The sequence below is a fragment of the Aphelocoma coerulescens genome, chromosome 5 (genome assembly GCF_041296385.1).
Source record: "Aphelocoma coerulescens isolate FSJ_1873_10779 chromosome 5, UR_Acoe_1.0, whole genome shotgun sequence".
NCBI classification, from domain to species: domain Eukaryota; kingdom Metazoa; phylum Chordata; class Aves; order Passeriformes; family Corvidae; genus Aphelocoma; species Aphelocoma coerulescens.
In genome coordinates, this window is record NC_091019.1 from 50,912,015 (window position 1) to 50,938,305 (window position 26,291).

At 41.1% G+C, this 26,291-nt stretch overlaps 1 protein-coding gene across 1 annotated transcript; it reads left to right on the forward strand.

Moving 5' to 3' along the window:
- The first annotated feature begins 16,673 nt into the window (after nucleotides 1-16,673).
- On the forward strand, nucleotides 16,674-25,997 carry CALM1 (calmodulin 1). The gene is made up of 6 exons (XM_069018066.1): nucleotides 16,674-16,812; nucleotides 19,812-19,842; nucleotides 20,785-20,928; nucleotides 22,973-23,079; nucleotides 24,518-24,653; nucleotides 24,879-25,997. Exons 1-6 carry the CDS (start codon nucleotides 16,810-16,812, stop codon nucleotides 24,905-24,907), a joined length of 450 nt encoding a protein of 149 aa, XP_068874167.1. The 5' UTR covers nucleotides 16,674-16,809; the 3' UTR covers nucleotides 24,908-25,997.
- Nucleotides 25,998-26,291: the final 294 nt, after the last annotated feature.

Here is a 26,291-nt window from a genome sequence, read left to right on the forward strand (position 1 = left end):
GGTTACACCACCAGTGAGGCATTTACACTATAAAATATTACTTGCAAAAGAAAATGAGAAACATTACAATTAGGAGGAGTAAGGTGTTGAGAAGCATTCCATCTTTGGGTCAGCTCCAGCCCAACTGAGCTGCATGACCCTCAGGATTCAGCTGAAGTTACACGGTGACTCTTTCTTGGTTGGTTGTTACAAGCACAGTTGTTTCCTACAAACTATGATCACCTCTCAGTGTGGAAGTACATTTTAGTGCTGGATAGCTGATTATTCAGTTTTATTTGTATTGCACCATAAATGTGCTTACCATTTTGGATTATTTTAAAAGAACATCATTTGCCAGAGAAAAGCAAGCCAACTTACAAGTGAGCACAAGTAATTTTACTTTAATGGAATCACTATCGCAGTTTGCCTTTAATGGATGATCAAAAATTCACAACTAATTGTTCAGATTAGGTGCACAACTTCATAAAAACAAGTCAGCTTCAGGACTTGCAGTTCTGCATATTTTGCCTGCCGTGTATAAGCAATACCAAACAAAGCCAAACAAGCTGTTGGCCTGTTCCTATGTTGCAATCTTGTGGAATATTATATTCTCTAGAAGTATCAATTCCTTTTGGCCCCAAGAGTTGCTCAGATTGCTACATCTTTAAGGGTTTTTCCATTAGGAAAAGAAATTGATGAAATTTGATATGATCCTTGTTCTTTTAGGAATAATGGGCATTACAACCTGATTTACGGAGCACAAAGAAATTCACATGAATAGGAACAATTCATTTACCTGTAGTTCCTGGACTTTTTGTAGCCAGCTGTATTCTAAAAATCTTCAATCATTTCTAATGCCATACAGACAGAAGTAGAGCAGCTTCCCAAAGACTCCCTCAGTTCTGAAATTATTCCTAAATCCTCAGAAAATCAGCTGAACTCTTTGACCCTCCTATTGTCTGCACCTGCACGGGATCCAGTGTGATCACAGTATTTTCTACTGCTCATTATGTAAATCAAAGTTGTAATTGTTTCTTGTGGTCTCTGAATGGAAACTGGCTCTTATGGCCCCTACTTTGAACAAAATGGTTGAACTGTCCAAAACCCAACACAGTTAGCATGCTCTTCATTTTTTCATATTGTCAAACAGATCCCTTTGTAATTGTACAGAATCTCTTAGCTTAGCCAGACAGCACAGGCAATCCCATGTGGCCATCCACTGAAGCCAAGAGAATTTCTGCAGGGATGGATCTGGCAGTACAGCATGTTGAACTGAGCTCCCTTAAGCAAGAAATCAGCACAAGTGTACAAATCCAACTGTGTCTGAGGGTTCTGTTTTGCAGCCATCTGTACAGGCTTTTATCGTTAAACAGAAGTAAACCAAATGTTGGACTCAATAATACCCATTGATTTAAGCATGAAGGTAAAGAAAATACACATAATTATGAAAGCTGAAAATAACCAGATAAAGCTGGTTTGAATTATTGGAAAACCCAGAAAATATTATGTTTCAGTAAAACACTAAGCATCCACCCTAAGACATGTTGACACTGCAAATTAACACCAGAACCCCAATATAACATTTTAAGATAATCAGATCTAAAAGATACAGCCAGCTGAATGCAGTTTGCTGTATGCCAATTTCTCAGACAAAAGAAGAAAGCCAAAATGTCTCCTCCTTTGTAATGGAACATAAAATCTTGCATCATTTTTGTACAAGAAAGAATGTGCTTGATTACTGTTTGCCAAGTCAATAAGTAATTGCTTGGTGAAATATATTGCTGCAGAAATCCACCAAGGTCAAGAACTGAGTAAATTCTGGAAATGTGCATGAATATGAAACTACCTGGAGCTGTGGTTGCTCACAATAACTCTGGAAGCCTTTTTACATGTCATGCTTCAAAGTTAAGAAAATCTCTTACTGTTAAGGTTTAGAATACCATCCTTCATGGGGATGGACTGTTTCCTCTTACCAGGACCAAGTACTTCATTCAAGGACCTCCTCTTGCCATGGCTGTAGAAAGATACTGACCTTGTCTGATCTCCAGTCTGATGCGGAACAGTATTTTCTACATAGCAACCTCTGAGCTTCCTGTGATCTCCCGGCTGTTTTGGAGCTGAAGAAAGCAGAGGAGATGCCAATTTCAGTTAATTTTTTCCCCCATTTTGCTTTATCAGTAACAACCATTTTAAGAATAAGGCACATAAACAATGACACCAATTTATAGATTTTTTTTTCTCAACATAGTAAATCAACTATGTTTTAATCTCTGCAGTTAGGTTTTTTTTTTTAAATGCAGATCTGCACAAAAACTTGACCCACATTCTACTTTCCCTTGTACTTGGGGCCACTTTAAGCGGAGAAACACAGCGAGGGTTTAAGGGCTAAAGTGGTCTCTGATTCAGACAAGATCAATAATCCCACTAATTAACAACATTATTTTGCCTTTTTAACACTCTTTGCCACTATTTGTGGCAAAGAAGGCCACAAATCGAATATACACGAGCTGTGGAGCAATCTCCACTGCAAAAGTAGTTCTAAGCAGTCACTAACCATGCATACTGTGAAGTTTTTGTGTATCTCCACTATGCTTTGGCACAGAGCAGGTTCTCTGCAGCCTGGAAGCTCCTCCACCCTGGAGTTGTGTATAACCAGCAGATAAGACCAGCCAGCTGATGGGCAGTGTTTTGGCTGCTGTCCAGGTTAGCAGCTCTTGTCTCTGCACTGTCATTGCCCTCACTGTCTAAACCTAGTCAAGAGCCACCTTTTCCAAGACTCTGGGACCAAGACAACAGAAATGTGACATGGATGGAGTGTAGGCATATGAGGAAATGAAGCTGACTTCTTTTTCTAGAGATGAGGGAAGCAAGCTACTATTTGGGACCTCAGTGTATGATTCATGGACACGGGTGCAGAAGTGGCATAAGAGGGCCGGTGTGGATGCATGTATCTTCCTGCACATCCAGCACATCAGTCTGGGGACAGAAATATAATGCTACCAGTTGCACCAAATGCCTGCCCCTATCCAACAGATTAATCCTGAGAGCCCCTGCTCTCTATTAGTCTGTTTTGTTGTCATGGAATCTATGCTAGGATGGATAGCAAACAAGTTAAAAGTTTACATCCAGAAAGTCAATTACATGCTGAGACTGATCAAACCAGCACCACAACAAAAGAAGGCTCAGAACCATAACCTCCTGCCATAAAACCTGTGATAGAATTAAATCAAACAATTGGAGCAGCAGGGTACTATAGAAAAAGCTCACTGTGTAACAGCCTAGTTGTAAGAAACCTGACAGGATATGGCACACAACTACTGACTGTAGGGCTTTCCATAAAGCAACTGGCTCTTTAACAGCCCCTGGTTCCCAGCACAGTAAATGCTCTTCTGTGGGTAGGTGTGTCAGCTACACAAGCAATGGTCTTTATGAGCAGTTTGTGCTGAACATAGTGTCTTTTATGATGGCTACAAAAAACACACACCAATAGGATAAAGAAATAAAAGAGGTACCATGCAAATTTTCTGGGTGGAAATGAATTCATTTATACAGAAATTCTAGCAAGTAAATTCTCAGTATTACATGAATTGAAAGCTGTGGTATTCAGAAGGACTGCAAGCTGGCTACCGACAGCTTAACAAACTTCCATAAAAGACTGGCAAGGTACCTGGCACCTTTAGTGACACACTAATCTACCACTGTGGTCCCCATTACTACTCTGAAACCATACCACAAGAAGCCAGCTATGCTTTATCTTGTATTCTATTTCAACTAACTAGCATATATGGGGTTAATCAAATTTGGATAGCCATTGAAAATAGTCAAAGACAAATCTTAGAAACTATATTCCCTAATTTGGTAAGAGGTAAATTCAATGGAGGATGGCTTAAAACTATTTAATATAATACTGAGGGTTATATAATGCAGCTACAGAGGAGTTCATATAGCAGTTTTTAGGAATTTTTCAGATGAGTGCCACTCATAAAAATCATACCGTTATGCCAATTTGCTGTCATTCCTAGTCTTTCATAAAAAGATGTGGATACCTATAGTAGCAGGAGATTGTTTGCATTGTAATACACGTGCCATCAATGCACTTAGCAAACCCTATGCTCACTGGCTATCATGCTGAGGATGCACCTGCCTGAGCATGCCTAGAGCTAAGAATTAGGCAGTATGAAATACTCCTCTGGTATCTGCATCTGGCAGCAGGTCTCCAGTGAGACGTGTATATGGCAATGGGTCTGAATGTGTGTCTGTATCCACCTTCAAAACTATCTACTTTGAAGATAATGTCAATTTTGGACATGGAAAAATTTGCTGCTATCATATAACATAGGTGGCTTACAGATTTACAGGTTAATTTCTTGTTGACTGAAAAAAAAAAGATGTCTTATTTTGTACTGTTTAAGACACAGCAACATGTGGCATGACCTTCGAGATACAAGATAACTTTCTCAAACAAAATGCCAAGGTTACCTAACATCCGTCTGAAACTGGAAAACCATTAGATGAAAGACAAATAAAAATTGATGTATGACAATAATGAACTGATTCAAGTAGTGAAAACCAATTATGCTAAGAATTCCTTGTGGTGGTAGGCAGTACTTCACATCATCAAAGTTAGTTGACAGTAATCTAAATGGCAGTTTGTTCTTAGTGTCTTTTTCCAGCAAGAGTAGCAGGGTAGATGTGAATATTTGCAAATGACACTAAATGGAGGAAGTATAACGTACAGTATTTTCTAGTACAGGTACAACTGGGAAAAATCAGGCATCCTCCTATGTGTTTAGATTCCAGGCACTACTAGATTTTCCAGCAGCTGATAAAACTCTGCAAAACTTCACTGAATGCTGGACAATTTGCCTATCTTAAGTGTTCCACTATAATATCTGACTGTATCACAACCACTTAGATCAACCACTTTCCTAACTCACCCCAAACTTTTCAAAAGCAAAGTAATAAGGTCTTCCTGAAGAATCCTTTTCACCTAAAAATAAATTTGCACCAGTTAAAGAGAAAATAGTGTATAATAATACTTGATGTACTAATTATAACATTCTTGTGTTCTTGTGCATTTGTTCTTGGCTGACCCAGAAGTCACTTATCAAGTTTATCTGATATCAGCTTTTATAAAAATAGAAAATAAAAACAAACAAATAAGCATCATTTTAACAACTTTAATAGCTTTGCCAGAATTTAATCACTTCGGCTGAAAATTGCCATGATGATTGTCTGTTTTGGCCCGTACAAACTTAATTCAAAACTGTTCATAATAATACTCTAATAATAACAGCTGCAGAAAAGCTGTTATTATTAGAAGAATTAATAATTTCATCTTTAGAACAGGCCTTGACTAGCTTGCAGCAAATACAACACAGTCACACTCCAAAGAAAGGGGCTAATGCAAAATTCTGAACAGCTACTCACCAAATAGCACCATCTAACCTGAATGCTGAATCAGAGAGATCAGACAGGGCTCCCCAAAAAAATTGCATATAATGATGTTGTTCCAGGCTGTCATATAATGTAAACAACCAATTTCAGTTTCAACTCTTCCCAGCTTTTGTATGCTTGAACTTGCAGTGTGATACCTTTATTTGATTGTGTTTACATGTGTACACTTGCATGCACACATAAATCCCACAAATATATAAATCAAACAGAAACAGTACATCCAAATGGTGTGAGTTTCAGAAGAAAGCACACATTACCTGTAAAGGAAAAAGTCAAACTACTCACCTAATATGAACATGCAGCTCCACATTCTGTTATTTGGCAGTACCATTCAGGCTCCATAAGATGGCAGACCTGCATACATTTAACAGATGTTGGTGTAATGACATTGCTGTAAATACACTGGTTTTTAAACGGTTCCTTTAAATGGATGGGGCATGTTTTCAGTCAGAATGTTTAGAATGTGATATACTTAGAACTGTAACAAACTCTGCTTACCACTCCATATTGCCTTTGCCTTACAATCTGATGGCTTTGGACATGGCCTACATAAAGCACTCATAAGAAAATAAAATGTAGCATCATCACTCAAGCTGATTGATTGGGAACTACCATGATTTGAGCAATGTAATTATTTTTAATAAACACATAATAGGTTTTTATTCCCATTGATTCATTCTAGATCTTTTGGTCATTGTAAGCTAACTCGTAGAATATATTGCTGCCCTAAACACACTGAAGCCCTTGAGGATATCTTTTAAATAGTCCGCTTTACAGGAGACTGTTTGGGGCAACAATTACTTATTTGTTAACCCTGAAATTGGTATATTTATTCCCCACTGAATGATGGGATGATGTCACTTCTAAAAGCTTTTTTCAGGTTCTCTGACATTAATGTAGTTCTATTATTTGTACAGTCATTATAGTATTATTATAGCAAATTAATACAACAAATTTGTTTTATGAGTCATATAGGTTGTTCTGGAAAATACTCCAGAACAAGTTGATGCCTTTAGCAATGCTTTATACCAATTTCCTTTCTGTTTTTTAAGATGTCAAGCTCCTTTGGATCTAAGGTGTCCAAACGTTAATTTTTCAAAAACATTATCATACTTAAAATGACCAGGTAAGAAACAGAATGAGTTTGCAGTCTCACTTTTATGTTTCACTTTAGCAAACTTGGACTCATAAACGTTATTAATTACACAGGCATATAATTTTCCCATAAAGGTTTCATTGCACTTGTTCCACTTGGCTAGGATTACAAGGAAAAGTGGTTAGATTGTTTTTAATATTTTGAAAGAGTTCTTTGGAAAAAAGACAGTAAGAAGCATTCATGCCAGCAGGAAAGCAGTTTGTACTCAGTAGGGCTCTGAAAAGGAAATCAGGATAATTTTAAATTAAAAACTGATCTACTTCCAGGTAAGCAAGTGGAACAAAGAAAACAAATTACCAAGGAATTTAACTCACAATCCCCATACTAGCACATCAAGTGTGTTATCCTGAGAACTGTAGTTTGGAAGAAAACTTTCATCAGAGTGAAAAAATTGGGCTGTTACGTTCATATGCAAATTTGTAATTTTTTCATATGTAAACATGCTCTTTAACAATTCCTTAACAGCAAAACCATATTTAAAACACTGCTCCCTGACACATTCACAGGCTTCTTGCTGACTCACTCTTCAAGAATGGGATTTTGAAAAAGAGCAATGAAAACACTCCAGTAACAGAACTACTGAAGAATTTAGATAATGAGCGTCTGTAACCTACTTCTACCTTTAGACACTTACTGCATCAAGCTTCACAGATGTGCCAGAAGTTCTTGCTGTTTTGAAACCCCCATCGTTTTTAAAGCACTCCTGTAAGCTTCTTACTAGTGCAGACGATTTTGTTTGCTTCTGGTTTATCTATGCTTATTTCAATTAGAGACATACAAAAGACCCCACACGAGTGGTTATGGTATCTTTGCAGCTCCTTTTGCAACATGGCTTTGGGCCAGTGGGTTTTGGCCAGGCCCAAGGGGGCTACCAGTCCCACATGAATGCAGACCAACCTCACGTGTCTCAGCATAGCTTCGCGGTTCGGAGCTAATTTTGCAGAAGCATCTCTTTTGTGTTGAAAGATTTTGCAGCGTTTCAGCAAGATATTTCAGCGATCAGTCATCACTTCGCCGTGCATATCCTCCCCCAGCTGCCACTCAAGCTGTCACTTGGAATGGCGGTCCAAGGGACGCTTCTCACACGGGCAGTGCAAGGGCAGCATAAGCAGGTTTGTACGGCCACATTTTGCACCTCTGGCACCCTGTGTTGTAGAAAAGGATTGAGAAAAGAGGCTTTGTCTTTCTGCTGCTTTTTTTATGTAGAAACCCTGCGCTAAAGAGGTCACCGACTGAGGAACAGCTTCTTCCTTCCTGCCAGCTCTGGCACATGAGCCAAGCAACTGCCATTGCTGCAAGCAGCAGCGGTACGAAGAGGCGGGAAATCTAGCGCTGGGACTGCTGATGCTGCCGGGAAGAACCGAGAGCGCCCAGAGTAGGCCGGTGCTGCGGGCAGGGCCGGTGCTGCGGGCAGCCACTCCCGGCGGAGCCGCGGCCACCCCCCGGCAGCGCTCTGGCTCGCGCACCCCAGCATCCTCACTTGACGCATTGCAGGTACCGCGCGACCAATCAGAGGCCTTGACTCTTACCAGATAACCATTGCAGAGTCCCGTTAGCCAATCAGGCGCTCCTTGACAAAGTGCTGCCTCAGATGCCTCAGCACCGCTTCCGTCGGGCTTCGCTGTACCAGGCAGCGGTAACCTTCCGCCAGAGCATGTAGGTCCCGCCGCCGCCCAGCGGCTCGCTGGCGGGAACTGCTCACCGAGGGACGGAGGGAGCCGGGATCGGATCGGCTGCCCCAGCGCTGCCTCCCCCTCGCTGGCGCTGCAGGACCTGGCAGCGCGGGGGGTGCAGCCGCCATCCCCCGGGCAGCGAACGGCCGCCGAGTCCGGCATTGAGCCCTCCCGCTGCGGCCCCGTTGCCTGCGGGAAAGACAGGGAAAACAGGGTCCCTCGGGAGGGCACAGGAGGCTCCGGGAAAACGAAGCGGTTTGTGCTGTGCCGCCCGGGCCCCTGCTGTTGGGTGTAACGTTAATCTGCGTGGAGAGCGGGAGAACCACCAGCGCCGAGCTGAGCCGAAGCCTCGGTTCAGGCGAATCCTAAAGTGCCTCTAGAGGAGCTGCAGAGCTGCCTGTGCCAAGCCGGCAAATGGCATCTGCGAGGGGCACAGCTGAGAGCCCTGCAGTGGCTCTCGGTTAATTGCGGATGCCGCCACAGCGCCTTCGGGAGAGCCGGCAGGAGCCGCAGTGCTGAGCGGCTCCGGGGAGAGGTGCGAGGGGCAGGGCATGAGGGAAGCCTGGTGTCTTACGAAATAACTTGGATCTTCTGTGGCCAGGTGAAGTCCCCAGCATACGGACAGCTGTTCTCTATATCCTTCCAAACACCTACCAAAGGTGTACCTGCTTAAAAATCCACCTGCTTCCCCATACCCGCTGACCAAGTAATAAATTCGCTTCACTTTGAAGTGCAGGTTCAGGTGTAGCTATGTTTTCATGCCAACACAATTCTGCCGTGTGAGATCGCTCTCTAAAGGATACTCCCTGGCCCTACTGGAGGCTGAAGGATTCGTGCAAGGATCTCAGGACAGAAAAATTCTAGCAATAACAGGGGTTTTTTTGAGATTTAAGCTAGATAACTCTTTGGCACCCATGGACCCATCACAGAACAGGGTTCATCTTTTTTTTGCACAAGCTTGTGGGCCATCAGTAGGTCCTGAGATAACAAGAGGAGACTAAAGAAAGAAGTGGGAGGAGGAGTAGGAAGATATCTAAGTGATTTAACCCCATAATAGTAATAACAAAATAGCCTATTTTGAGTCTTTTGCTTTTTGCTTATTTAATGCTGAATATCTTGTTTCAGTTATATTTTAGTTGAGAGGATTGGTGCTCCATAAGCCCCTAAAATAGAATATGGAGATAGAGACAGCAGAAGCAGAATGGTTGCCAAAGTGAAATGATCTGGAGTGCTGAGCACTGCATCAGCCCACACACAGGCCCACCCTGAGGGTAGTGATGCAGAGAAGTCTTAGATGGTGCTCCCTGCCTGGAAAAATGATGTCAGTATTGGCAGACCTGAAACTAAACCAAAGGCTAACCAAAATAAACTCATTAAATGTACTTCCCTTCTATATAGCATAAAACCCCCCATTCTCAGTGCAGTGCACCTTTGTGTTAAGCTTGTGCTCTTTAACAGCGCTGCTGACAGCTTCACAGCCAGCACATAACAGTGCACTTACTAAATATAAGTACTTCATTAGCATCTAGAATACTTCTGCTACCACAGAAATAACAACAAATAGCCATACTGTGGGGAAGGTCAATGCTGCTTGCCAGGAAAGGTGTGCACAAAGTGCTACATGCCTGGGACAGACCGGATTTTAGGCATATTTTTATTCCACAGAAGGTGATAGCCTCAGAATAAAGCAGGCAGAACAGAGGTTTAATTAGGTAGCTGATGTGAACTGTACCCTCACAAAAACGTGGGGAAGAATATAAAGCCCCATGGGACAGCTCTACTTTTTAAGTTTACAAAGAAAGATGGATTTTCTTGGTACAATTTCTGGAGTTTCAACAATGGTGGGAGGTGCTTTACGATGGAGACGCATACTCTGAGGGTTAGACATTTTAAAAGGCTGAGCTTCACACGTGCTAGTGTCCCCAAAACTAAAAAGCTGAAGTTCTACACAAAGAACTGGATCAAAGAGAAACATTAAGGGAGGTATCAGAACCTACATTCTGGAGGCATCAGATGTCCCTGTTCACCACAAGACTTTAAAAGAGATGAGCCCTTAGGAGAGGACTTCTAGGTACTGCCATGGAATGTTCCCAGGGGAGAGGCGGTCTATTGGCTCTCTGACAATATGCTACAGAGATTGGAATTTATAGTTTTATACTAGAAATGCATCTTCTCTTCAAGGTTGCTGAAAAACATAGGGTTTTTTCCTCCCCAGAAGTGTTGATAAGTTGGAGAACTTACTTCATTATGAGGTGGGTTTATTACTGGTACATTCACAAAACATAAAATAACTATCCAAAGAAGTGTAGTGATTCCATAGTTTTCTTCCTGTATGTAAGACAAAGGAAGAAGTGTCATTTGGCAATGGTGCTGCCTTCCAGCATCTGTAATTTGGGATGCATCTATACTTCCCACCTCAGGCCAGCTTTGCAGTATGGCAGATTAGAATGCTGGATGTGTCTTGGATGACAGTATTTGACATCCATTATTAACTCAGGTGGTTTTGATCTTGTAGCTTCTTATCCTTTGATAAGATTCTATCCCAAGCTTAGTGAAACACCTCGATTCAAATGTGTGAGGGAAAGGAAGGAAAGAATAAATTCCTAACTGATGCAAATTAGCATGGATTTATTGACTTCAGGGCATGTTTACATTGCTGAAAATCTGTAGCAGAAATTATGATTCTGATTTAAAATTATGATCACCCTTGAACCGTATATGTGGAGTTGTTGAATTTTTTACCATTAGCTGTGGCATGATGTAGTGGGTTGAACCTGAGTTGATGGACAGACTTTTACAACAGATTCACCTGACCCAAAGAAATTTCATTTAACGTAGACCTACTACAAAATTACAATTTGGAGTTAAGTAAGGGAGACTTGGCCATTAGAGGATGTATCTGTGGATTTTAAATACCTGTCTGCCTGTATCATATATATTCCTATATTTGTTAAACTTATCTGGGACTTTTATTGCAAAATTGATATCCCGATTTGTTCCACAGGAGCATTCAGATGAAAATTGATTACTCATGGTCAAAGGGGAGGTATAAAAAACAATGCAAACAGCTCGTTTAATAATTTCCATTATGTAAAAAAGCAATTCTAAGTATCTGTGAAGACTTTTTTCCTATGTTAAGCAGGACAAACTGACATGAGAAACAACATTACTGGGAATGAACAAACTGATTTCCAGACTTTCTTCAGCACTTAAATTCTGAAGGATATTTGTTTACCATTGTTTATTGTACCATTATAAGCTATATATTAGTTCAAAAGCTGTAGCTAATGGCAACAGCTGTTCAGCTTTTTTCAGTTCTAATGCAGAAATTTGAACATATAAAGTAAACCGGTTTTTGGCCCTCTCATTTTTCCAGCATATTCTTAAGAAATAATATGCAAACTCAAGACATTCCTAATAAGGTGAATCTGACAAAAATGGTTTGTTACATTATAGCACTTAAAAATTTGAGGAATGCATCTACTTAAATTAGAAACAGAGTTTTTCATCTATCATTAGAATAACCATTCCTATAAGTATTGTTCTATACAGAATATTTTAAAATACATTTATGGTAAAAATACATTACTTTCCTTTGACAGATGCATTACCTGGACTCATTGTCAGGGAATATAGTTCTTATACGTGTGTCTATCAGCGAAGAAGCAAGACCTAGGTATGCTTGACAATGTTATGGAAAAATATGAAATACTTAGCAAACACATAATACATAAATATCCTTTCCTCTTCTGCATTTGATTCTTGAAAAGTAGTGGATACAATTTGCCTTTTATCTGTAAAAACACTAACGGTAACAAAACACAGAAAAATGGAGCGAGTAACTTGTTTATATCATGAATCATCCAATGTTTACCTTTCTATGAAACTGGCAATTGCAAAAACTGAAAAGGAAAATCCTGTTTTCACATATTCCAATGTCTCTAGAGAACTCTTCATAGGACAATGAAGAAAGGTTGGGGGTTTTAAGACTGTGGAAAAGTTTTTTTTCTTTTTTCATTTATTTTACATTGCAAGTGTTAAAAAAAAAAGTAGGAAAAAGCACTTTCGTTTAAAGGAATTGTTCTATGATGCTTAATCTGCAAGATATATGAGTGAGACTATGTGTGGAAGCAGGTCTGTAATTCCCATATTTCCACATCTTTTTATGACAGGATCTTTAAGGTTCCCAACTCAAATTATGCTAAGTTTAAAACATGAAACTTTTCAAATTATTGGGTCTCAAGGATGTCATTTTACATAGGTACATGAAAAAGAATTCACTAATTTAATTGCAAGGTGTAAATAATTTAGTTCTAACTAATTAGTTTCATATCAACATCTAAAACTTTACAAGACAACAGACACTCAATGTAGGTAACAATCACTGATTATTCAATTACATAGGTGGCCTTTGAACACTAAATGCTCAGTGAAAATCCATAATTGTATGTGATTATTGATGCACACCAGTAGGAATGAGGCAAATGGAAAAAAAAATCACAAGCATATAAAAGATTGGGGAGTTTGGGGATTTTTTAAAATTTCTTTCAGAAAAAAACCAGTTACTTACAGGAACATGCATGTACCCATTAAAAAGTGCTCCAGGGTGTGGAACTTTAAATGTTCAGATGAAAGCAACTTTTATTTTCACCTCTTGTATAAATGTGGTCAAAATCAATTCTGTTCTAGCTTTTTATTTCAATGGAGTTCCACCCACTTATTTGCAATCTTAGTGATGCTTATCGTTTATAAGGATACTTGCTTAGGTTTTCACAGCTGCCAGTGGCATTTAGAATCATTAATTTTTATGGAAAATGGTCTCCCAAAAAAACATTTCTTAAATGAAGATAATTTTGTCGACAGTGTAAAAAATTGATGTACCAACAGAATTCCACCTGACTTGAAAAGCAGTACAACAAATTTAGTTTGGGTAGCTCACTGGCAATATTATACCCATGAAAACTAATCATTAATTTTTTCCAGTTGCACAGATGTTGCATGCACATATATACTTGATTTTGGCTTCTTGTACATCTAACTTATTATAAACTGGTTATTTATGCTTATTGCCATAATATCAGCCTCCCAGCTGTGCATTAAATGATGTGACAACTTCTGTCCATCTGTTCTCACATCCATTCTCTCAGGACAGATGTCTGTGAAATGTTTTAATTTATTTCTCGGGGGTTTTTTAACTTATGTATATATAATATAAGAAAACAGGTGATGCGTGTGAGGCCATGTTCATCGGTGCTTATGTTAACAAAGCCAGAGCTGAAAAGCACACCTTGTATGTCAGTAGTGAGGTTTATTATTTTGTCAAGTTCTCAACAGAATTCCTCCTTATATCTTAGGCTGTTCCCATGGAATGGACGTATTAAGTCTCTGGCGAAACAAAGACCGACTGTAAGACTGGAATCTTACATCATGGCGAATTTTAGCAATGTTATACTAGGTATACTAGGTAGAATGGTTGCAAGTCTTCCACTGCAACCATTTTATTTATTTTACAAATAAATGTATAAAATAATATTTTCTTAGTGTTACAGTTCAAACACAAGTCAACAAGAGAACGCTTAGAGAGTAAAGTAATTTAGAACAGTAAATTTATACAGTCAAAATTCATTTTAATAGCTGTTGCATAGTCCTCTGTTCATAGAAAAGCTCTATAGCACTGGGATGGCCAAATTCTATGGTGTCAGGCACAAACACTGAGTAATTCCATGGCCCAGTCCAGCTCCCACTGAGATTCAGGAGATTTTGAATGAGGCTGTAGAAGATCCTGGCAAATCATTTGACATTGTATGTCATTGGAATGACAGGGGCATTTCTTGCCTGGCCACAACTGAATGTAAATTTTAAGAGAACAAAGAATACTGATCAAGATCTAGCTGTACAATTGAGTGAAAGCAAATTTACAAGGAGCAGGGAGATGCCAGTTTAGACGATTTTTTATTTGCATTAAATAAGCATCAAAAGATTAGTATTCTGTTTTGTGTACATTTATCATTGCCATATGTCAATTTAGGGAAAAAATTCCCCTTAGTCAGAATGGTATTTTGGAACATGAGCTGTGAAATATTTTCAAATACAGAATGATGCAATTTAAACAGAAACTACTGCAGAACCCAACTGTGGCACCTTATTTGATCATCCTGAAATTTTTTTAAATAAAGCAAGACAACTATATTTCAAACTACTTTAAAAGTAACCTTATTTCCAAATTTCATTTTAAATAGAAATAAATTATTAACATGAACCTTCATGTTAGGAAAAGTAGACACAAAAGGCTAAAGAAAAAAAAATAGGAATAAATGCACAGCAATCCTTCTACTCAAGGGCCTTGTTAATCTTAGGCAACATTCATTGAATGTGACTGAGTGGCTTTCTACTTCACATTTCCAAGTTTCATCACGTATGTCCAAACACTGTAATACTGATAGTTTGTAAGACAATCTACATAAATTTTAATTACTTGTCTTGTAGCCTCTCCTCAACAGATAAATCTAATCCCTTCACTTTTTAACAAGTGAAGGTTTGGATCAATGGAAGAACATATTACGTGTGCTTTAAATTAACTTTAAGGAGACTGAAATAAAGCACCCAGATTCTAAACTGTCACATTTAAATGTTGGTAAGATTATTCTTCCAATAATACCTTTTCTTTGCAAGATAATTGTACAAATTTATTAGCCCCATAATTATGTAGAATTCAGTGTTTAACAATGAGATCTTCACCTCTGTAAGACCAGCACAATAAGTTGAACAATTTGTACATGAAAATTGTTCTTTACATATCCCTGTGAGTCTCAGAGAGTTCCAAGATTTGCTTATCCAAGCAAATACTCTTGTAGCTCACACCAATCAAACATTGCACCATGCTTTCCAGAAAGAAATTAAGCTAGAGAAGCAAGAGCTTAAAATTGCTGATCTTGTTTGAAAATGAAAGATCAATTATTTGCATGTTCTTCTACAGAAAAAAAGAAAAAAGAAAAATAATAATAAAAAAATCAGCATCACTATTTGGTGATGAAAAAAAAAAGTATATTAAAAAAAGGAGGCTGGGCATTCCACATCTAAAATGGAAGCTGTCTATAAACCTATCATTTGCACACTAGCCAGCTGCAAATTGGTTTTATGACACCATTTCATAGAGTAGTTGCTAAACAAATGTTAGAATGGTTTGGAAACCAACTATGACGTGTTAAATATGCTGTTTTGTTTGCTGAGAAATCCCTCTACATTGCAAACAGGTAACTGCTGTGCTTGCCAACCTATCACTATGTTCCAGAAAGGCAAGCAAATAAATTGTAACTTCAGTAGCAGAGCTATTGAAACTGTTAAACAGAACCAAACTGATTTTGTCTTTATTGCAAACACTGAAAGTATGCATGATTTTTCAAAAACAGAATAGACAAATGAATTTCAAAATATTTAGTGCTATACTGCAAGCAGATTTATCAGAATTATGACCACACTGGAAATACTGCAAGCCTCCCAATCCAGAGAGAGGCCCAAACTAAAACCTTCAACTAAAAATATCTTGAACTAAAAAAAAAAAAAAAAAAAAAAAAAAAAAAAAAAAAAATCTAAGGGAACCTGTCATGAATGGAACCAAAATCCTAGATTCCAATGTGGGTCCATATTTGTTTGTGCTTCCATACCTGTTAAAGGAGGTACAGTGTGAATACTACAATATATTTTTGGGTTATTACCAGTGTGGACAAAATCCTCAGAGCTGACAGGGAAGAAATGGAGAAAACCCTCTGACATCAGGACATGCTTTTGCTGCCTCTCAGTTGCAGGCTTCTGAAGAGCCTGAAGTGACACCTCAGTTGCAGACCATCCGATTCTGGATTGGATTTCGCCGTCGTCTGGATTTTGGTGCTTGACAAAAGCCCTATGATTAATAAAAAGGCAGCTGTGCTCGCTTCAACGTTGTAGTTTTACAGTCGCTGTCGCACACGCCTTGTCACCGAAAAAAAGTGCTTTATTAACGTTTCCCCCCGTCCCCGCGCCATCGTCCTCTTCCAGGTGCCCCTCCGGACTCCCCAGGGGAGCGCAGGCCCGCCCCGCTGGCGAGGATGCTGTCTAGAAAATTTAAAAAGCACCAGCTTGACTGAGATGCCCTCGCTCCGGGGGTTCCAGCCTGGAGAACGGCGGGGACCCGGCGGTTAGGCAGCTCCCCGCGGGCTGCGCCAGCACCACTGCTCGGCGAAGAGCCACTGCCGGGACCGGGCTGCCCTCGCCCCACTGGGAGTGCTCGGCCGAGGGGCTGCGGGAGCGGGAGCGGCCCCGCCAGGGGAGGGGCCAGGCCGCCGAGGGGGCAGGGCCGCCCGCCGCAGTCACCTCGCACATACCGCGCCGGGGAGGAGGGAAAGGGCCCCGCTCCGGCGGAGGGATACAGCCCCACGTATATAGCGGGCGGCGCAGGCTCACAGCCCGAGCACTCTGTGAGCCGCGCCGGGAGGAGGCAGCAGCCGCCGCCGCCGCTCGTGGTCGCGCAGTTCGTGCAGCCGCCGCCGGGCCCGCCGCCGCCGCGCCATGGTAGGGGGCTCGCTCGCTCGACCGGCCGGGTGCGGCACGGGGTGCCTGGGCTGGCGCGGGGGCTGGTGCGCGGTGCGCTCGCTGCGGAGCTGGGGACGGTCGGGTTGGTGGAGCCGGGCTGCCCCCCGGGGAGGAGCAGGGGTGGAGGGGGAACCGCGCTGGGGCCCTTCCCGCCCGGGTCCCCGCGGGGTGAGCGGGTTGGTGGCTGCGGACTCTCCCTCTCCCCACCCCCCGCCGCCTTGCGCGGGATCGCCGCGGTGCTGCGGCCCTTCCTCTTCCGCCGCTTCCTTCCCCTTTCCCTGGGCCTGCCGTGTGGGCGCCCCGGCCCCGCGCCCTCCCACCCCGCCTCGCCTTCCCTCCCCTGCGGAAAGGGTCGGGCGTGTCTCCCCGGGGCCACGGCCCCAGCGCCGGGCAGGGCGCGCTGCGGGGCGGGGCGCGGGTTTGCGGGCGAGGATCCCGCTCGGCTCCGGCACCAGCTGCACTGCGCAGGGAGCGGGGGGGCGGCCGGGGGAGGGCACCGCGCTGCAGCTACTGCGCCCCCCCCCGTTCCCCCCGATCCCCCCCCCCCAAAAAAAACCCGCAACCGCGGCGGCGAAGCCCATCGCTGTCTGCATTACATCATGTCTCCTCCTCTTCCTCCCGGCCCCCGCGCACCCCCTGGCCGCGGGGACCGGGGTGCAGTGCGTGTTGCTTGGTTGGAAGCGGCCCAGCTCCTGCATGGGGGACTCGGGGCGGGAGCGGCGCAGCCTTCCCTCTCCCCGGGGGCTGTAGGGGAAAAGCTCCTGCCCCAGCCGCCCGCTGGAGGAAAGGCGATGGGGAGGAAAGGCTGGCCGCGGAGCCCGGACGCCCTCGCGGTTGAATGATGAGGACGTGGTGTGGCCGCCGGCTGGAGAGGGAGGGAGGGGAAACGGGGACGCACTGCAGCAGTGGGTGGCTGCTGGCCGGGAAGGGCGCCTGTTGCGCCGGCGGGCTGCGAGCCTCCCGCCCCGCCGGCCGGGCGATGCCCGCCCGAACGCATCGCATCATCTGCCGGCTGCTGCGGGGCCAGCTAGCGCTGCTCACAAAAGAGAGCAAGAGGAAGGGCTGGGATTTTCCCGGCCATTTTTTCGCTTCCTACGAGAGCAGCGAAACAGTTTTAGACTGACGTCTAATCGCTTTTTGGCAATCTGGGTGTTCCTCGACTCTGTCTCTCCATCTCCCCTTCCCGTAGGAGAAGGCTGACATCACCAGGACAGGATTTGATGACTTGGCTGGGTGGGGTGATGGCTCCTGGCTGGGTACCTTTGTCCTGTAGCTGTGGTAAGGGGGTAGTGGCTGTGCCTGTTGCTCGGGAAGGTGAACCCCTCGGCAGTGTAGGGTCGGGTTGTGTTCTCGGGCATCGCCGGGTATGCGAAGGTGGGTTTCTTGTGTGGGTTTTTTGGTGGTTTTTTGTTGTTTGGTTTTTTTTTTTTTCATTTGAAATATGATTTTTATAAACATTCAGTGAGCCCCGATTAATGGGGCAATGAGCTGGTGCTGTGGGCTGGAGGTTTTTTGCCAAGGTGTGGCTCCGTTTCCTGTTCTGCAGGGCAGTGAATCTGTTATGTAAATTCCTTAGATAATCTTTAGGTGAAACCTCGCATTTTCTGGAAAGTCACAAAGAGTGGGGGAAGTCGAGCTGAACACAAGCAATTTTGCTGTTATTAAAGAAGACTGTCTGTAGCTGTTAGCATTTCTACCCTTTTCTCCCTCCTCCAACACACTGCATGCGGGGAATTGTTTAATCATTACATACAGACATTAAAACAAACCCCCTGCCTAATTACAGATGATATCTGTGTATTCCCCTTAACATATAAAGCAGATTTTCAGCCCTACCCTATTCCCATATGCAAGAGCTTAACATTGTATAGCTGATTAATTCTCCATTTTATTTGTTGTTCTTTGCTGCAATTAGATGGTTTTTATACTATAATAATAATATTTTAGAGCAAAGTGTTTGCCTGCCTTCTCTGACCTACAAAATTCTCTGTTCTGTTTGTAAAAATGGTCCACTAAAATGTGTTTAAAGCAAGTTAGTACCTTGTATTCTTCAGTGTCTGTGATTGGGCATGTAAAATCCTCTTTTTTTTTTTTCTTTACTAGGAAAAGGCATATTTTTCCATGAAGAATTAGTTAGCTCCTTTGAGTCCAAACAGTGGAGCTTTTTGTGATGCTCTATCCATACATAGGAAGAGGCTTCTGGAAGGATGTGGCGATCACAGTTAAGCTTTAGAAAGGCCCTTTGATTGCCTGCTGAGCTGTATACCTTTGTATGCAGCAGTAGCCTCTTGATGTACAGAAGGTCATAAGAAGGCATTTTAAATCTTGCCAGTTAAAATTATATTATGAAACAACCTGCATGTCAGATGAGGCACCTTAAACTGCTTGGCTGAATGGAAAAATAATATGATGCATAAAAACTGTAATTTTCTTTGTCAGAGGTGGCAAAAATCTCTCTAATACCGAGATGTAATTTGTGATATTGCAGCAGAGCCCCTTCTGTGGGGCTCGCAGAGGGCTGGAGGCTGCTGCTGTGAGGTGGGGAGGGCAGGCAGGGCTGGAGCCGTGGGCGGCATGGCAGCCCACGCATATGTGCCCATGCTGTGCTGGGGCACTGCACCGCTGGGAATGGCATGTGCTGTGAAACCCCAAACACATGGCATTAGGGATTTCATGCCTCTCTGACCAATTACAAGGAGCCTGCCCTGTGTCCTTCACTGGACCAAATCGGATTCACCAAGTTGCAGGATGGTGTTTGCTTCTTCATGTGCATTTTCAAACCAAGTTAGCCTATATGCTTTTGGAAACAGCTGCATGGTGTAGGTGAATGGAGTCTCCTTGTAGAGACAGAATTCCTGGTTTTGAAAGTGACTTCGTGAAAGTAATGGTAAATCACTTCTGAAATTTAAAGGAAGTGTCTCATGGATTGACATAGCTAGAGGTAAACAGTATTCTAAAATGTTCTATTCTTCGTGTAGGCTGATCAGCTGACTGAAGAACAGATTGCTGGTAAGTGTTTTGATGATAATTTTTTTTTTTTGCTAACTCTTGTGACTAAAAGAAAATATATTATCTCAAGCATAGTGGAAAAAACAATCCTTGACAATTTTAAATCTGTACTACCACTTTTGAAAAGTGCTCACTTAAAAAAGTCCCAAACTAAAAAAACCCAGACAAAAATATTCTGGAAGATTACTGGTTCATTGCCTCTTAATTTAGACTGCTTATTCCTTGGACTACAGATAATATTTTTTTTAGATATTCAGACTTGAGCCAAGTTCTGCTAGATTTCTTGCAAACAGAAATAATTGCTAGACTCAAGTGAACTACTTAGAGTCAAAGCAGGCCTAGGTACTCTATTAAAGTGAAGATAAACTACAAGTGAAGTAGCAACAAATAAACCTCAGATGGGTTTATTGAGCATTGTTACAAGCCAGTGTCTTTTAAATAAAACTTTTAATGGACTGGCTGTACTTCAGCCTAGTTAGGAGAAGGAGCATTACTTGACCTTCTGGAGACCAGTCCCCCACTTGTGGCTGACGCTAATTCTTATTGTCTGCTGACTTAAAAATAAGTCACAACACTTTTGTTCCTATAAGTCTTAATTGTAAAGGGAACCCAGTGGCTCCTTTCACTTACTTCAAACAGCTGCTGTTTGTGGAGCAACTGTGCCTCAGGCAAGATGCAGATGCATGGAAATGAATTAGAGTTGTAATGCAGATAATAGCCACATGAAATAAGTTTGAATTTACTGTGGAAATTGTGTTGGTACTGTAAGTAATTTTTTATTTGTGCTTGAGAGTGTTGATTTTCTCAATACAGGGACAGTTAGATAAAAAGAGAAAATGTTTCTTAGACTTGTACCAGGCTTTGTCAGTGAAGTGCATTTTTAGTCTGCAGTTTTCTCATGCTGGTAATGTCTCTAAACACTGGGACTGTTTCTGCCTCTAGAATTCAAGGAAGCCTTTTCCCTATTTGACAAAGATGGTGATGGTACTATCACAACAAAAGAACTGGGAACTGTCATGAGGTCACTGGGTCAAAATCCAACAGAAGCAGAATTGCAGGATATGATCAACGAGGTAGATGCTGATGGTAAGTGTTGGAAAGGTGCTGTGATCATCTTTAATATGTATGACCTCCACACCTAGGCTTAAACTGCATAGGGAAGACTGTGACATAGATCTCTTAAAGCAGCTTCAAAATGCTGGATAGAATCTAAACTCAGAAGGACGTCAAAGATGCTAGCAGTATTCATGAGAGTAAAAACAGGCAGTGGGCAGAGACAAAGTTATGCTATTTGTCTTTAATATTTTATGGGTCACAGGCTTCCTATTGCTATCTGACTTTTCCCTGACCTGCCATTAACCTGTCTTTCCATCCAGCTTTTCTGTATATGTTTTGTCAGCCCATGTTGGTTTTGATAGCTTTACCAATGTCTGTGGTTTTGGCTAAGGCAAAAAATGTGTTAGGAGTGGAATAGTGTTTTCAATTCTTGGAAGTTTAGCACAACAGGAAGACACGCTATAGTCTATGTATTAAATGCCTAATAGATGGAGAGGAGCTATTGGAGGCAAAGGCAGAAAACCTTCCCATATCAAGGCTAACAGAATTATTTTAAATGGACACCAGAAAGGGTAACTACATGTTGTGTTTCTGAACTCCACATAGGCTAATAGTTTCGAAAAGGAAATATACTTGACCTGCTCAGTGATGTCAAGCCTTTGGTCTTGTATGTTGGTTGTGATAGTGATTTTTCTCTTAACCTTTTTGTGAAAGAAAAGTGAAAGTGTATTGGCAAGAGTATAAATTATTGGATTATCAGGCCATATTAATTAAACTACTTTGTTAAAAGTGTAAGTTGACCTTAAATGCTAAGTCTTTGCAGAAACTGAAAAGCTTCAGAGTCTGCAGTGGTATGTAGAGTTTGTGTATAGTGGCTTTAGGCTGCAGACAAAATGCTGCTCTGGTGGATTTAAAACAGGAGACTGAGGATTTCAGATAGGTATGCCTGCCCAACTGTTTAAATTTGGGTTACAGCAGAATGCTTTATTACTCGTCTACATGTTCAATGAGGATTTTTTCAAAACTTAGTATGAGACCTGTGTTCATAGTTAACTGGTACAGAAAGCTGGCCAGGATGATAAATAGCTTTGTATGTCTCAGGCTGGAATTCCTAGGATGCAAGGATTTTCTTAAACTGTATTTGTTTAGCTTCTTAGCTGTACTTGCACAATGAATTTGTATGCTTCTTTAAATCAATGGGTAGATCGTAGTTGCACAGTGAACTGTTTAATGTGGTTTTGTGAACTACTTAATGTGCCTTTTTGGCATATAGAGCTGAATCCTGACTATAAAAATCTAGTTTCTTCACCATACCACTTTTTCCTAGCTTTGAGCAGCCTGAAATTTAAATCTGTGATTTGAATTAAAGCCTAATCTTAGAGGTGAGGCCTGGATGTCAGCAGGGACTTTCGGTTTTGCAGTAAAATACCCATAAGAACACCTACAGCTAAGCTTATCAGTAATAATAAATAATGGCAGCTTTTCTCACATCACTGGAATTTGCAGATCCTTGTTGCCCCTTAAAATGGTATGTTGATTTGTGGTGTGCAACTTTGGTTGATAAGGTAGTTGATTTTTAGAAAGAAAAAAGTATTTATGAACAGTTTAGTGAAGTGTGATTTTTCCCAAATGCTAGATAACCTGGGTTTGTAATGCCAGCTTAATACATTTTCTTCCTGGAGTATCCCACAACAGTTGGGAGATTATAAAGAAATTAAAAGGTTAATTTTGTGGGAGTGATTTGAGGTAAAGATAAGTCTCATTATTGGTTAATCTTGAAGCATCAGTGTGACATTTTACTTGCAGCTTTGGTGGCAAATGGTGTGGCTTGACCTGGAGAGAAGGCAGTGGCTGATTCTGTGCTGAAACAGAGTGGCTGCTGTGGCTACTGCATGTTGTAATAACAAAAAAGGCAGTGGTAGCAATTTAGAGAACCAGTTCGTCTATAAGAACACTTAACAGGATCTGTCAGTCTTGTCCCTGGCTAAGTTAAATGCCAGATTTTTAATTTTTTTTTTTTTGTTAATGAAGAAAAGCGTGGAAGTTTAATTTTTGAAAGTTTCTTTTTATTAAGGCAATGGCACTATCGACTTCCCTGAATTTTTAACCATGATGGCCAGAAAAATGAAGGACACAGACAGCGAGGAAGAAATCCGTGAGGCATTCCGAGTCTTTGACAAGGTATTAATAAAAGGACAGCTACTCTTCAAAAGCAATAATGATGTCTATATTTTCCTCAGTGTTTTCTCTCTTCTTCTCTAGAAGGAGTCCTCTAGGAGAGGCAGAGGAACTGGAAACAGAGCAGAGATGGTTCTGAATGTAGAGCCAGAACTGTTGCAGCCTGCTTCTACTTGCTTTATACAGCAAGGTCTAAGCTTTAGGCTCATCCTAAAAAAAACCATTTCTGGCCTCTCCTTAGAAACAGATTAGCAGAACTTAATTCTTGGGGGAGCGTGGGTTTTTTTTGATATGTGTGAGTAGAGAAGGGGAATTTTTCTGTACCTTTTGACTTCGGGGGTAATGGGGAAACATTTGTGTGGATGCATGAGGTTTTATACTACCTTATGGAAGCTTTTGAAGTCAAGATGATGTCATCAGTATTTAGAGGGACACAAAGTTCTGTTTTCAACATATAAACCTTGAGATTGCTTTTGTAAAAACTCAAGAGCTTGGCTCCCTTGACCTTGCTTAAGAATACCTGGGTGGGCATGTGTCAGTTTTCTAGAACAGGGGTTCTCCTGTTTGGGTTGTTCAGATATGACAGATGTTATACAAGAATTGTGTTGAGTAATGGCTGGTGCAGCTGTAAAACTGATGCACATGCATGTATGGAAGAAGACCTTACTACTACTTTTTATAGGAAAAAGTGCCAGTCTCCTCCAGTACTTGGCTGAAAATTTGGGGATATTTTTGCAGACTAGATTAGTATTTAAAGCCACTGAGGTAGGTTATCTACTGGTGATAGCTATATCCTGCTCTAAGATAGTGCATTTGTTCAGTGTATGGAATTACTGAAATGGCTCAGGGTGAGGTTTAGGTTTGGATATTATAAATGGGCACACTGGCTTAGAAGTGTCAATTTCTCGTCTCAATTTTGCCATAAAACTTCTCAAAACTCCTTCTGAGTAAAATTTAAATACATTTTGATTTGTTCTATATCATCTTATCCAAGAAGCCTAGCATAGCCAGCTGCAGTCTGGTTATAGAGGTAGTGTTAACACAGAAGAGAAAGTTGACGTCATTCTTGCTGGTGGGAAATGGGTCTCTTTTTTGCCTTGCTTAGGCAGCAAAGACTAAACAAAAACTTCTTTGGTTTTGTTTCTGTGTTTATTTTTGAAAGCTCTTTAAAAGCATTAAAAATACCTTATCACAAGTACAAGTCAAGCATGCAGTTGTTATTACAGCACAATAATTGTGTAGAAGGATATGGTGTCATGCATGCCTCAGAAGGCAGTGGAACTAATACATATTGCAGTATGTACAGTGTGCCAGGTCTGTACATCTGTCCCAAGTGCCATAAGGCTGCTTCAGAAGCAGTGACTGGAAACCTTGGTGTAGGTTCCAAGTTAGTCCATGTCAGGATTGTTGTTCATGGTCTTGTGTAACTCTTTTCTCGTAGGATGGCAATGGCTATATCAGTGCAGCAGAACTACGCCATGTTATGACAAACTTAGGAGAAAAGCTAACAGATGAAGAAGTAGATGAAATGATCAGAGAAGCAGACATTGATGGGGATGGGCAAGTCAACTATGAAGGTAAAAAGATGCTTGTCTTTACTTAACACCATTATTCAGACTGAGAAAAGCCTGTTGCATAGGGCATTAATTTTTAATACTTGAGACACTAGTTTGTTTGTCTACTTCTGTGGACAAAACCTTAGATGCCATGAAAGGTGCCTTTTTTATGCCAGCTGTGTTTAAGACATTTTTGACTTGAAGTACTCTGGAGACAGTAAATCACAGTGACTTTTTATCTTTCAGAATTCGTACAGATGATGACTGCAAAGTGAAGAGACCTCCTTTACACCTTTTTTCCTCTAGAAGAATCAAATTGAATCTTTTACTTACCTCTTGCAAAAAAATGTTCATTTATTCATTCTGTTTCTGTATAGCAAAACTGAATGTCAAATTACCTTCTGTCCACAAACTGCATGTAATGGTTGGTGGTCCTGTCCCCAAAAGATAAAGTTAAACATCAGTTTTACAATATAAATAATTGTACTACCTTGAAAATAAAAAAAAAAAGGAAGCACTTAGTGAACTCGAAAGTTCCATTTGCTAATGACTATTACACTGTTTGGGCTGGCCAGTTTTTCATGCATGCAGCTTGACAATTGAGCACAGTCAGACGTGTATTAAAAGGAAAAAAAAAACTAAAGGATCCACTCTTTTGTTCAACAGTGGATTCTAGTTCAATTTGTAGTATAAATTGTCATAGCTGGTTTACTTTAAAATTGGTTTATACCTCAGGATGGTATGCAGCAAAATGGTTGAAGGATGTAAAACTTAAAGAAAATGCCCTAAAGGTTGAGTGGTTCTCCTGTACGTAGCAGTGTGCTCCAAAAATAGGATGATCTTAACTATGGATGGCATGTCTGTTTTAAAATACTGGTTGGTTTAACATTGTCTGCATTGCACTATAGTGAAACGGGTGTCAGGCTGTTACCGTTCACAAAATTTTTAAAAGAAACCTTCACCAAGGGAGCATCTTTGGACTCTCATATTTTTAAAACCTTCTGTACCATGACTTGGAGCTGGCGGAGTAGCCTGTGGACTTCAGCACAACTATCAACATTGCTGTTCAAGATATTACAATTTATGTCCATTCCAAGTTGTAAATGCTAGTCTTTTTTTTCCAATAAAAGACCATTAACTTAAAGGTGGTGTTAAATGCTTTGTAAAGTTAAAATATATATATATAATTGAGATAATAAACCAAAAAAAGCAGTAGGAGGGAAGTGTTTCTATGAATGACTTGCTGCTAAATTATAATGCACATGTATGCAATAAGTTATCCCCTATCTTTTCAAGATGGCAAGAACTGACCTCCTGTAACCCAAGACCTTTGCTATAAATAAATGAACTTGTGCTTGCCTTTCATATTACGACAATGTTAATTTAGTTGGTCTCAAAGTCGTGTAATGCTGACTCGTCAACTATCAGCACAGAAGTAACACCTCATTTCACTACAGTGGAGAGCTCTCAGCATGCATGTCAATACTGGGGAAACATGTATAGGTTGCTTATGTTTTTTTGACAGGTTATAAAAACTAGTTGGAGAATTTAAACAGCATGGACTTCATAGATATCTGTGATTCTCAAACATGCCAAAAATGCATTATCTACCCGCAGAAAGAAAACAAAAGGACATTTTACAATATGTATTAAAAAAAC